The 14,144-nt window shown below is 43.4% G+C and overlaps 1 protein-coding gene across 1 annotated transcript; it reads left to right on the forward strand.

Moving 5' to 3' along the window:
- The first annotated feature begins 884 nt into the window (after positions 1–884).
- On the forward strand, positions 885–9,595 carry prph2b (peripherin 2b (retinal degeneration, slow)). Its single transcript, XM_084021474.1, has 3 exons — positions 885–1,781; positions 5,052–5,298; positions 8,266–9,595. Exons 1-3 carry the CDS (start codon positions 1,201–1,203, stop codon positions 8,464–8,466), a joined length of 1,029 nt encoding a protein of 342 aa, XP_083877600.1. The 5' UTR covers positions 885–1,200; the 3' UTR covers positions 8,467–9,595.
- Positions 9,596–14,144: the final 4,549 nt, after the last annotated feature.

The raw sequence follows: 14,144 nt of genomic DNA on the forward strand, positions 1-14,144 counted from the left end.
AGCATTGTAGCTTGTTTTTCTGGTAGTTAGTAAGCTGGGTGTGTTTCTGTACATTTTATATATTCTGAAATTTACTAAAAATAACTGAAAGAATGACAGAATTAGACAGCTAGCTAACTAGCCAGCTGTCTGCTAGCTAGTAGGCCTGCTAGCTCCACAGCTTTAATGTGTCCCTTGTGAACAACCTAGTGGGGCGTGTAACATCTCAACAGAAAAAACCCTTACCTATAGCACTTTGATCATAGCACTGTTGTTCTTTGTTTGCTGAACAGCTACTACTTTACTCAGACGAGGACCTAACACATGTTCGGTGCAGTGTCTGCTAAATGACCTAAATGTAAATGTAGTTTCCTCCGGTGAGATCAGAGTGAGGATGATGAAGATTAGTTGAATTCAGTAACCACCATGGCGACACTGACTGGATTTTTCTCTATAGCAACAGCTGCAGAGGCTCATGGGTATTCGGATAACCATCAGTATTCCAGCAGCAGGTTACAGAACACAGATTGACAAAAAAGCAGTGATTACATCACACGTGGTGAAAGACGAGCATCTATGATTACCTGATCTGACTCTTATACTTGAGTCTGAACCAGGATCAGTCTGGTGTGTTCTGGGCCTCCTGCGGTTTCTACTGTAGTTCTTGAAAAGAAGAACAACTGTCCCTTTAACAGCCTCATCACAGAACGTTTCTAGTCTTTTGTTACTTCCTGTCTCTGAGGCACACCTGCAGGAGGTGATCCAGGTGAACTCTGTGAGCTGCCCCGCCCATCGCAGGAAGCTGCTGCTTAACATCAAACCAATTAGCAGTTAATCGTGGGATTAGAGGCAGCAGCTGATCTGCTGTTAATGGGATCAGGACCCATCGGAGGTTCAGGATGACGATTTCCAGCTCACATTCACACCTTCGTCTTTTCTGTCAGCTAGAGGAGCCCACCGCCAGCCGACATCACGGGTTTTATGTGAATATTTGGTTGATGTGATGGCAGACGCCTCTGCCCCCCCAGTGCTATGGACTGTCCTGACCTGCAGCTTGGCATTATGGGTCTGAAACCAGGAGTTCTGGCTTCTTTCTGGAACGGATTAACTGTGAAACTCTGACAGATTCTCAAACTGCTCACTGGAGGTTTTCTTACTTGTACCAGACTTTTAGTGACCTTTGATTTCAGCTGAGTGTTTCGATATCACCAAGAGGCTAAAATGCCATTCATGCCGGTGAAGTTCAACCTGCAAAAGCGGGTGAAGCTGGCTCAGGGTCTGTGGATGATCTACTGGCTCTCTGTCATTGTGGGGATCCTCCTCTTCAGCCTCGGCATCTTCTTCAAGATCGAGCTGCGGAAGAGGAGCGAGATGATGGACAACAACGAGAGCCACTTAGTGCCCAACCTGCTGATCCTGGTGGGCTTGTTGGCCTGTGGGGTCAACGCCTTCGGGGGGAAGGTGTGCCACGACTCTCTGGACCCCATCAAGTTCGCCAAATGGAAGCCGATGCTGAAGCCATACCTGCTGCTGTGCTGCGGCTTCAACGCGCTGCTGCTGCTGACGGCGCTGCTCTGCTTCCTCATGCAGTTCGCCGTGTACCTGACGCTCGCCGAGGGCCTGAAGAACAGCATCAAGTTCTACAAGGACACGGACACGCCGGGACGCTGCTTCATGAAGAGGACGCTGGACATGACGCAGATCGAGTTCCGCTGCTGCGGCAACAACAACTTCAGGGACTGGTTTGAGGTGCAGTGGATCAGCAACCGCTATCTAGACATGAGCAACGACCTGGTGAAAGAGTGAGTAACCAATCAGCTGTTCAGTCCAGTTGTGTTTTATAGACGAACAATCAATAAACTGATCAACATCATAAGCTGCGGCTCTAGAAACGATGATGATCAACTGCAAACAACTTTGTGTCTTTACAAAGATTGAGACAGAAACTTAATCGAACTTGACTTTCTAACTTCAGTCTTCAGTTTCTCTCAACTCATTTAGGTGCTTCCTATCAAGGCCAGATTCTAATATCCAATATGTGAACTTTAAACTTCCTTAAAGGGGTCAGTGGAGGATAAATGAGGGAATTAAGGAGGTAAAAGTTCCCGTGCAGGAGGTCGATGAAGCCGCTTCTCCGCTCTAAGACGATAATCTGTCAGGATCTGATTTCCACTCAGATTACTCACCGCTAACATGACAAGGTTAAACCAAAGAGCTAAAAAAACACGCAACACCAGATACCTGCAAGCGTAAGAAACATGCCAGTCTGTGGCTGCAGGTCTCTGGTGGTTTCAGATATCTGGTGGTTTCATATCTCTGGTCACTCCAGGAGCAGAGTTACAGCGCCACATAGTGGAAAGAAAAAACTGCCTTTAGGGCAGAGATCTGGAGCAGACCAGGACCTGGGGTCCATCTGGATTTGGTGTTGGTAGTAGTATTAACAGCAGTAGGAGTATTAACAGCAGTAGTAGTATTAACAGAAGTAGTAGTATTAACAGCAGTAGTTGTATTAACAGTAGTAATGGTATTAACAGCAGTAGTAGTAATAACAGTAGTAGCAGTATTAACAGGAGTATTAACACAGCGGCAGGTGGAGCAACAATATGGTGCTTCAACATCAGGCCAGTAAGCAGTCAAGTTAGTAACAGTAGAGATGCAGATTTTAATCAATTTATTTAATCAATAGTCAACCGCCTCAAAAATACTAGCGGTAAGAGTCACGCAAGACCATGGTGTCGGTGCAGTGACGATCAGGTTCCACCACGGTCGAGAGAGAGAGAGAGAGAGAGAGTCAGCAGTCTAGGCCTATACCATAACTGCTGGTTCAAGGCCAACCGGAGCCAGCCCTTAGTGTAAGCGTTGTCAAAGAGTAAAGTTTTAAGCCTCCTCTTAAATGTGGGAACGGTGTCTGCCTCCAGAACCAGAAGATGGTTCCACAGAGGAGGAGCTTGATGGCTGACAGCTCTGGCATTCCGTTTGAACCTCCTGTCAGCCACGAGCCTCACAACCTCCACAGGTTCAACTTCAATAATGGTTCGGACTCTTATATAGAATTGTCAGGACGGTGGTTGTTGTTGTTGTTGCGTCTGAAGAACTGTGGAGATTCTACTAATCATGAAGTGATTTGAATGTGAAAGACACTGTTTTATACATTGCTGTAAGCAAGTTTTATTATCTGCTGGTCTTCCTCTTCCTTCCTACTCATACTAAAGGGTGTTCCTCAGGGTTCTAAACTAAGCCCGTCACTGTTTTCTGTACATTTTTGCAAAGCTTTGTGGTGAAGTTGTTTATTGTTCTCTATCAGAGGAGGAGCTCAAAGGTTTGTAACAGAAGTAAAACAGAGAAGAAGGGACATTCAAATCAACACAGCAGGACAGTCAGAGCAGCGGCCATTTTTATGAGTACTGTTGCCAAGCAACCTTTCTAGTGGGCCACTTAATATAAAGTAAAATTACTTCTATCAAGTCCTGGACACCCTGAGGGTCCCAGCAGTGACTATCAGTGGAGTGGTAATGTGAGACATTAAATGAATACAAAGAGATGTTAAATGACTACAAAGAGACGTTAAATGACTACAAAGAGACGATAAATGACTACAAAGAGATCCATATACCTTTGTTACGCAGATGACACCCAGCTGTTCCTCTCTTTTCCTCCAACCTCCGACACTCACATTGCAACTCGCATCTCGGACTGTCTGGCTGACATCTCTGTCTGGACAACTGCACATCACCTCAAGCTTAACCTGCATAAAACCGAACTCCTCTTCATCCCAGGGAAAGACTGCCCTCGCATGGACCTGTCGGTCCCTGTCGAGGGCATCACAGTATTGCCGTCGTCAACTGCGAGGAACCTGGGTGTAATCCTCGATGACCAACTATCCTGCACCCCCAACATCACTGCTGTGGCCCGATCTTGCAGATTTGCCCTCTACAACATCCGCAGGATTCGGACCCTCCTCACAAAGGACGCAACGCAACTCTTGGTCCAAGCACTGGTCATCTCCTGCCTTGACTACTGCAACTCTCTCCTGGCCGAACGCCCGGCCTCTGCGATTAAACCATTGCAGCGTATTAAGAACGCTGCAGCACGCCTTATCTTCAATCTACCCAAATTCTCCCATGTGACCCCCTCCTCCGTGACCTCCACTGGCTCCCTGTTGCAGCACGCATCCAATTCAAGACGATGACACTGGCCTTCAGGGCCATCAATGGAACGGCACCCATCTACCTTCAAACACTGGTCAAACCACACGCCCTGAAGGGAGCACTTCACTCCTCTACTTCAGCTGGCCGGCTGGTACCACCATCGCTGAAATCAAACAAATGTGGCTCAGCAAAGTCCAGACTCTTTTCTGTTCTGGTCCTCAGTGGTGGAACGAACTCCCGACCAACGTCAGGACAGCAGAGTCACTGCCATCTTCCACAGAAGACTCAAGACTCACCTGTTCAGACTTCACCTCGACCCGCCCAAAAAAGCACTTCTATGTTCTTACCTGTAGCTCTTTGATCATAGCACTGTTGTTCTTAATATATGTTTGCTGAACAGCTACTACTTTACTCAGATGAGGACCTAACACTTGTTTCTATTTTTTCGCTCCTTTACTTTATCGGCAATATGTTTCTTTCTTTTGACAAATGTACTACAAAGACAATAAATGACTACAAAGAGACGATATATGACTACAAAGAGATGATAAATTATTACAATGAGATATTGAATTACTACAAAAAGACAATATATGACTACAAAGAGACATTAAATTACTACAAAGAGACAATATATGACTACAAAAAGACAATAAATGACTACAAAGAGACAGTATGACTACAAAGAGACATTAAATGACTACAAAGAGATGTTAAATGATGAGAAATAGACGATATGACTACAAAGAGATGATAAATGACTTCAAAGAGGCATTAAATGACTACAAAGACACGATATATGACTACAAAGAGACATTAAATGACTACAAAGACACGATTTATGCGATCGATCCACCATGGTGGTGACCCCCAGCCAGCCAGGCGTCGGTCTCAGCGAATATTAACTCTGACTCTCTCCTGCAGTCGTGTCCTCAGTAACGTGGAGGGGAAATACCTGATGGACAGCGTCCCGTTCAGCTGCTGTAACCCCGGGTCGCCTCGGCCCTGCATCCAGCATCACCTGACCAACAACACCGCCCACTACGACTACGACCACCGCATTGAGGAGCTCAACATCTGGACCCGGGGCTGCCGCGAGGCCCTCTTCTACTACTTCAGTAGCATGATGAACAGCATCGGAGTGCTCATCCTCGCCACCATCATCCTGGAGGTAAGAAGCACACAAAACGCTTCAGCCAATCAGCATCTAGGACTTTAAGGAACAGTCCAACATTTAGCTGGTTAGCTTAGTTTAACATGGAGACAAGTGGACGCAGCTAGCGCGTCTCTGTCCATGCTAGCCGTCTCAACGATTAGCATCTTATATCTTTAAAAAATGAATGTCAAAATGTAAATTCATGATTTTTATGCAGTTATCTGCTGGACTCTTTCTTTACTGGGACCATTAACTCACTGGACGTCTTGTAGTTAAAAGCTCTGCGCTACCCTATCAATCAGTTTGTTTGTATTCTTCACACCTGATAATGTAAGAAAGTGTTTCATTGGACAGGAGGGATAGGGGTGGGGCCTCCTGGAGGTGAACGTAGGATAAATAAGATCAACTCGGCACACCTGCAGTAAATTAACCAGATTAACAGAATAATTGATTAGGGAGTGATTAGGTTAAGTGCTTTATTAGCTGCATGATGAATGTTTTTGTATGTGTAAATGTTGTTGGGGGCTCCTGCTTTAACTGCAGCTCAGAGACAAACAGGGTCCAGATGAAGCATCACACTGATTTCAAGCCTTTCCATCAGGGTTTCTTGTGGTTTCGTTGCCTGAGGTGCGTGTTAAACCACTGAAAGATGGTCAGGCTCACAGAGGATCAGGAACTATTCGTTAGGGGGGGGTAATCTGCCTGCAGCAGCAACAGGTTGCATTCTGGGAAGAGCAGGATGAGGGACAGGTCCTGAGAGTGAGAAGCGATTCGTTAAGTGGGTCAAAACAACAAGTTTGACCTGAAGAGTCATGACAGACGGCAGATTCAGAACAACATCATGAACTCAATCACGTTTGTAGGAACTTTACTGCTCTCAGATCTGTTTAATTCTCTTCTCTATTTCCTCCAGTTCAGAGTTATTCCAGTCAGAGTTCAGTTACTCCAGTCAGAGTTAGTCTAGTCAGAGTTCAGAATTATTCCAGTCAGAGTTCAGAGTTAGTATCAGAGTTCAGAATTAATCCAGTCAGAGTTCAGAGTTAGTCAAGTTATAGTTCAGAGTTAGTCTAGTCAGAGTTCAGAGTTAGTATCAGAGTTCAGAGTTAGTCTAGTCAGAGTTCAGAGTTAGTATCAGAGTTCAGAGTTAGTCCAGTCAGAGTTCAGTTAGTCCAGCCAGAGTTCAGAGTTAGTATCAGAGTTCAGAGTTAGTCCAGTCAGAGTTCAGTTAGTCCAGCCAGAGTTCAGAGTTAGTATCAGAGTTCAGAGTAAGTCCAGTCAGAGTTCAGTTAGTCCAGTCAGAGTTCAGTTAGTCCAGTCAGAGTTCAGTTAGTCCAGTCAGAGTTCAGAGTTAGTCCAGTCAGAGTTCAGTTAGTCCAGTCAGAGTTCAGAGTTAGTCCAGTCAGAGTTCAGTTAGTCCAGTCAGAGTTCAGTTGGTCCAGTCAGAGTTCAGAGTTAGTATCAGAGTTCAGTTAGTCCAGTCAGAGTTCAGATAGTCCAGTCAGAGTTCAGAGTTAGTCCAGTCAGAGTTCAGTTAGTCCAGTCAGAGTTCAGTTAGTCCAGTCAGAGTTCAGTTAGTCAAGTCAGAGTTCAGAGTTAGTCCAGTCAGAGTTCAGTTAGTCAAGTCAGAGTTCAGAGTTAGTCCAGTCAGAGTTCAGAGTTAGTATCAGAGTTAGTCCAGTCAGAGTTCAGATTTAGTCCAGTTAGTTCAGAGTTAGTCAAGTTATAGTTCAGAGGTAGTCTAGTCAGAGTTCAGAGTTACTCCAGTCAGAGTTCAGAGTTACTCCAGTCAGAGTTCAGTTAGTCTAGTCAGAGTTCAGAGTTACTCCAGTCAGAGTTCAGTTAGTCTAGTCAGAGTTCAGAGTTACTCCAGTCAGAGTTCAGTTAGTCTAGTCAGAGTTCAGTTAGTCAAGTCAGAGTTCAGTTAGTCCAGTCAGAGTTCAGTTAGTCCAGTCAGAGTTCAGAGTTAGTCAAGTCAGAGTTCAGTTAGTCCAGTCAGAGTTCTGAGTTAGTCCAGTCAGAGTTCAGATTTTGTCCAGTTAGTTCAGAGTTAGTCCAGTTATAGTTCAGAGTTACTCCAGTCAGAGTTCAGTTAGTCCAGTCAGAGTTCAGAGTTACTCCAGTCAGAGTTCAGAGTTACTCCAGTCAGAGTTCAGTTAGTCTAGTCAGAGTTCAGAGTTACTCCAGTCAGAGTTCAGTTAGTCCAGTCAGAGTTCAGTTAGTCCAGTCAGAGTTCAGTTAGTCAAGTCAGAGTTCAGAGTTAGTATCAGAGTTAGTCCAGTCAGAGTTCAGATTTAGTCCAGTTAGTTCAGAGTTAGTCAAGTTATAGTTCAGAGGTAGTCTAGTCAGAGTTCAGAGTTACTCCAGTCAGAGTTCAGAGTTACTCCAGTCAGAGTTCAGTTAGTCTAGTCAGAGTTCAGAGTTACTCCAGTCAGAGTTCAGTTAGTCTAGTCAGAGTTCAGAGTTACTCCAGTCAGAGTTCAGTTAGTCTAGTCAGAGTTCAGAGTTACTCCAGTCAGAGTTCAGTTAGTCTAGTCAGAGTTCAGTTAGTCAAGTCAGAGTTCAGTTAGTCCAGTCAGAGTTCAGTTAGTCCAGTCAGAGTTCAGAGTTAGTCAAGTCAGAGTTCAGTTAGTCCAGTCAGAGTTCAGTTAGTCCAGTCAGAGTTCAGAGTTAGTCAAGTCAGAGTTCAGTTAGTCCAGTCAGAGTTCTGAGTTAGTCCAGTCAGAGTTCAGATTTTGTCCAGTTAGTTCAGAGTTAGTCCAGTTATAGTTCAGAGTTAGTCCAGTCAGAGTTCAGAGTTAGTCCAGTCAGAGTTGAGTTAGTCCAGTTAGTTCAGAGTTAGTCAAGTCAGAGTTCAGGTTTAACAATGAGGGCTGTGAGCCTAGAGTGCACACCATCTTGATGTGGCGTGACATATATGATCCGATATACTAAACGTGTGTGTGTGTGTGTGTGTGCCTGTGTGTCTGTGTGTGTATGTGTCAGTCAGCAGACATGGCGGGGTTGAAGTACCTCACTACGGCTCTGGAGACGATGGAGGACCCCGAGAACCCGGAGTGTGAGAGCGAAGGATGGCTGCTGGAGAAGGGAGTGAAGGAGACAATGATGGAGCAGCTCGCCAAGCTGAAGTCACTAGGAAACACCAACCAGGTGGAGGAGGGCGGGGACGCAGCCGAGGCCACCTGAGATAGAGCCCCGCTAACCACAGAGGACTGAGGTCACCCCCCCCCCCCCCCCCCCCCCCCAGAGGTCATCTCCACTGTCTGTACATACGCCATCATACATGTGTTAAAATATGACATGAAACACACACATACACACACATACACACTCAAAGTGAACAAGTCGTTTGAAGTTGCTGTTTATGTGAAACTTTTCATTGTGTAAATATGTTAAACAGAGTTTATTTTTAATCAGGAGGAACAGAAACCTGCTGCTGTAAATAAAACATCTGGGTTGGGATTCAAAATGATATACAAATATTAAATTACCCCCCCCCCCCCCCCCCCTCATGACTGCTTCCTGTCAGACACCATCAGGCCTGTAAGACAGTGGTCAGCTCATACATATCAATCATGTCTGACATTGATTAAAGGCGGTGGCATTTTAAATTATATTTTTTAATTTTGAGGGATTCTTGCCAAACATGTTGCGTTCTCAGTTCAATGAATGCATCCTCATCAGCTGTTCTTATGTCCACATGGTGGCGTCTCAGTCATCAAGTGTCAGTTGGGCTTTGGCATTTCTGTTGCTGTCTGACCTTGGATCGGTTGGTTGACGTGGAAACAGACGGCCAAAATATCAGAAATACCCGATCTGGCTATATATACACACGTTTATACAGGTTCATACGCAGCTAATAAGATTCATGCAACTTCACTTGGTCACATCTTTCTCACAATTGTTCAGTTTTTAAGTCCAGTCACATATTCTAACTTTCACAGAGTTTTTAAGGTTTGTCAATTAACTTTGTCAACGATCACAGCTTCAGTGAAGGAATGCTAGCTAACATTAATGCTAACTTCAATGCTAACACCTGTAGGTGCGGTGGCCGTCTGGTTCCCTGTCAGAGCGATGAAAAAAGAGTGTTTTATACTCTTAATACACAGACGAGAGATAAATCCATCCGCTTGTGTAGTGAGTAAAGGGTCAGTGTAAAGAGAAATTCAGTTTTCAGATATATGTTGTAATATTTCCATGTTTCTGTTTTTTCTTTGTGAAATGGAGAGTTGTGATGTTTTCAGCCAGTTGTTGTTGGTTGGTTGGAGCTTGTAGTCGCTCCACTGTGTACGATAAAACCTATAAAGAGATCGTGACTGACACAAAACTGTCTGACTCATCTTTAATCATCAATGCTGTTCTGGACATTTCAACACAAGTATACACAAGACTATACAGAGGGGTATACACAAGACTATACACAGGGCTATACACAGGGCTATACACAAGGCTATACACAAGGCTATACACAGGGGTATACACAAGACTATACACAGGGGTATACACAGGGCTATACACAGGGCTATACACAAGACTATACACAGGGCTATACACAGGGGTATACACAGGGCTATACACAGGGGTATACACAGGGGTATACACAAGACTATACACAGGGGTATACACAGGGCTATACACAGGGGTATACACAAGACTATACACAGGGGTATACACAGGGCTATACACAGGGGTATACACAAGACTATACACAGGTGTATACACAGGGCTATACACAGGGCTATACACAGGGGTATACACAGGGCTATACACAGGGGTATACACAAGACTATACACAGGGGTATACACAGGGCTATACACAGGGGTATACACAAGACTATACACAGGGGTATACACAGGGATATACACAGGGGTATACACAAGAATATACACAGGGGTATACACAGGGCTATACACAGGGGTATTCAGAGGGGTTTACACAGGGGTATACAGAGGGGTATACACCGGGGTATACACAGGAGTATACAGGTGTATACACAGGGGTATACACAAGACTATACACAGGCGTATACACAGGGCTATACACAAGACTATACACAGGGGTATACACAGGGCTATACACAGGGGTATTCAGAGGGGTTTACACAGGGGTATTCAGAGGGGTTTACACAGGGGTATACAGAGGGGTATACACCAGGGTATACACAGGAGTATACAGGTGTATACACAGGGGTACCAAGTGAAGTATTCACAGGGGTACACACAGTGGTACACACAGGGGTACACACAGGGGTTCACACAGGGGCATGTTTTCAGCCAAAGAAAGGAATAAAAATTCACAGGGGTACCAAGTGAAGTATTCACAGGGGTACACACAGTGGTACACACAGGGGTATACAGGTGTATACAGGGGTACCAAGTGAGGTATTCACAGGTGTATACAGGGGGGTATACATGGGTATATAGGTGTATACAGGGGTACCAAATGAAGTATACAGAGGGATATACAGGAGGTATAGACAGGACTACATACATATATATCCAGGAGGGTATATACAGGGCAGTTATATACAGTAATATGTTGTTAAAGAGGTATATCCAAAGGTATAAATGGGGGCGCTAATATTTTAAGAACAGTGCCTTATAGTGTTATTACAGTGTTTGACCATGTCTAGTAGTATTTTACAATGTACAGTGACAACTTTTTGTAGTGTTTTACAATTTATTTCAGTGTACAGTGATACTATTTCACTGTTTTGCAAAGTCATGTAGTGTTTCATAGTGTCATACAGTATTTTTGCAGTGATTTACATTGTCTGACAGTTTACAGTGACGGTGACTTACCGTGTACAGTGAGTGCTTTACATTGTTTACCGTGTTTTACAGTGTCTTACTGTGTGCAGTGACAGTGCTTTAAAGTGTCTTACAGTGACAGTGTCTTACAGTGACAGTGTGTTTCCAGTGTCTTACAGTGACAGTGTTTTACAGTGTCTTACAGTGACAGTGTGTTTTACAGTGTCTTACAGTGACAGTGTTTAAGTGTCTTACAGTGTCTAACCGTGCATAGTGCTTTACAGAGTATTACAGTTTTACAGTGACAGTGTCTTACAGTGAAAGTGCTTTACAGTGTTTTACAGTGACAGTGTTTTACATTGTCTCACCGTGTCTTTCAGTGACAGTGTCTTAGTGTCTTACAGTGAAAGTGCTTTACAGTGTTTTACAGTGACAGTGTTTTACAGTGTCTTACAGTGTCTAACCGTGTATAGTGCTTTACAGTGTTCTACAGTGAGTGTTTCAGTGTCCTACTGTGTAGTGTTTTACAGTGTCTTACCGTGTCTTACAGTGACAGTGTCTTACTGTCTTACAGTGAAAGTGCTTTACAGTGTTTTACAGTGACAAGGTTTTACAGTGTCCTAGTGTCTAACCATGTATAGTGCTTTACAGTGTTCTACAGTGAGTGTTTTACAGTGTCTTACAGTGAGTGTTTCAGTGTCTTACCGTGTAGTGTTTTACAGTGTCTTACCGTGTCTTACAGTGACAGTGCTTTACAGTGTCAGTGTGTGCAGGTGGCTAACAGCAGCTGAGCAGATAAACAGAGCTAATCAGCTCAGAGGAACAGATTAACTGCTGATGTCAGCTGAGGGCCAAGGACAGTGGCCATGACGTAGGAAGACATCAGGGAGCCCCTGGGTGGGGGAAGGAGCCACATCAAAGTTCTTTTAAGGATGAGTTAATATATATATGGGAGTTTGACATAGGGGTGCCCATACTTTTTTTTATTTTAATGAAGAACATTTATTTCTTTACGATACATTATTCATTCACAAAGAAAATTGGTGTCCTAAAAGGTATAATTTCTCCTCATTTGTTTAATTAAGGCATTAAGATCAATTCACAAAAGATGATTTTTATTCCTTTCTTTGGTCAACTTAAGCATGGGGTGCCTAAACTTATGCATAGCACTGTGTATATATATGCCAGTGTGTGTGTGTATATATATATATATATATATACTGTATGTATACTGTGTATATATATACACAGTATACAGTATATATACAGTATACAGTATATATACAGTATATATATATATACTGGGGGGCTGCACGGTGGTGTAGTGGGTAGTACTGTCCGCCTCACAGCGAGAGGATCCCGGGTTCGATTCCCGGGTTGGCCCGGGTTCCTTCTGTGTGGAGTTTGCATGTTCTCCCCGTGTAAGTGTGGGTTCTCTCTGGGTTCTCCGACTGGGAGGAAGACCGAGTATCCGCCTTCTCTGTGCACACACACACACATATACATATATATATATAGAGGTGTAACAATTAATTTGATTAATCAATGAATCGATTGTCAGTCCTACCGATTTCTACTAAATCGATCTGCTAAAATAAATAATAGAATGAATCCTTTTGGCTTCACCAATAATCGATATAAATGCGTTTTATCGGATGAATCGTGATTCTTACTTATGATTAATGTTTTAATACGTTTAAGACACTCTCTCCCCTGCCAGCATGTAGTCTACTGAAAATGTTAAAAATAACTGAGCAATGTTTAATTACATTTTTGTATTCAGCATAAAATATTATGCAGGTTTACTTTTTTTATAGAATAAATATGTTTAATAAGTAATTCTGTGGTCTGTTACAGATACAGATAGTGTCACTCGCATTATTGCATGTTTATTTCATGGATATAGAATTTTGGTTACAAGTTACTGAATCGAATTGAATTCTTCCAAAAAAAAGAAATTGTCCTTGAATCGAATCTCCAACTACTATATCATTAATCGAATCTAATCGCTGTGAAGCCAAAGATTCACACCTCTAATATATATACATATATATATATATTATATATATATATATATATATATATATATATATATATATATATATATATATATGTGTGTGTGTGTGTGTGTGCACACAGAGAAGGCGGATACTCGGTCTTCCTCCCAGTCGAAAACATACAACACAGGGTTCATTGATGCCTGTAGGTGTGAAAGTGAATAGTTGTCTCTTGTCAGCTCCAGCACCCCGCGGCCCTTAACAGGATCAGGTCATACAAATGAGATCCTGCAAATACTCGACAGACTAATCACACAGCTCCTCGCAACTGGTTACTAGGCAGAATTAAGATTACATAAAACCATCTGTGAGTTCATTAGGACAATCAGGATAAACCTGAGAACCAGAAAAGAACAGATAATACAACAGTAAGTGATTGCGTCACCATTGAAGAAGGCATGAACCTCCTTGTCTGAACAGCGAAAGTCCTAGAAGATGCATTCTCTCTGCTGGCCATCAGGGGGCGATTGTATAAAAGTCCATGACAAAATGACCCTACTTCTCTCTTTTTCTGACATAGTATGACTTTAAAAAAACGATGAAAAAAGTCAGTGTGGTATGATGAAACAAATCAACGTATACAGGGTGCGAACTAGGGGGGAGCCAGGGGGGTCTCAGCCCCCCTTAATGAGACATGAGCTCCCCTGAAAACATGATTTGTGAAATTTTGGGGGGGGGGGGGGGGGTCTCTAAAATATTGGCAAAATGCTGTTTTTTCCCATGCATTTCCTTTTTTTTGTCATAATCATGGATCATGTGTAAAATTAGGCTATTTTTAATGTATGATTTGCGCATGAGGGTGATTGATCACTATTTGACTTTAATAAAGATACCGGCCTGCATGCAATTCTTGTCATCACCATTGAAGCGTGGGGGAACACGCAAGCCCCCCCCCCTCCAATATAAGTGAGCCCCCCGAAAGCCGCGGTATAGTTTACACACTGAACGTATAGTATGTCGGAAAAAGTATTAGGCTTCCATACATTTGTGCTAAACGTTTACTGTCCTTTCAGGACTTCCGTGGAAGAGAAGACACAGAGAGACCGATTCTTTTAA

Source organism: Eutrigla gurnardus (genome assembly GCF_963514095.1).
Source record: "Eutrigla gurnardus genome assembly, chromosome: 11".
NCBI lineage: Eukaryota > Metazoa > Chordata > Actinopteri > Perciformes > Triglidae > Eutrigla > Eutrigla gurnardus.

Bases quoted from the DNA above. Each gene is read 5' to 3' on its own strand.
- prph2b (XM_084021474.1), top strand. From the start codon at position 1,201: ATGCCATTCATGCCGGTGAAGTTCAACCTGCAAAAGCGGGTGAAGCTG. The intron at 1,782-5,051 runs GTGAGTAACCAA...TCTCTCCTGCAG, and splicing joins AGCAACGACCTGGTGAAAGA to TCGTGTCCTCAGTAACGTGG. The intron at 5,299-8,265 runs GTAAGAAGCACA...TGTATGTGTCAG, and splicing joins TCGCCACCATCATCCTGGAG to TCAGCAGACATGGCGGGGTT.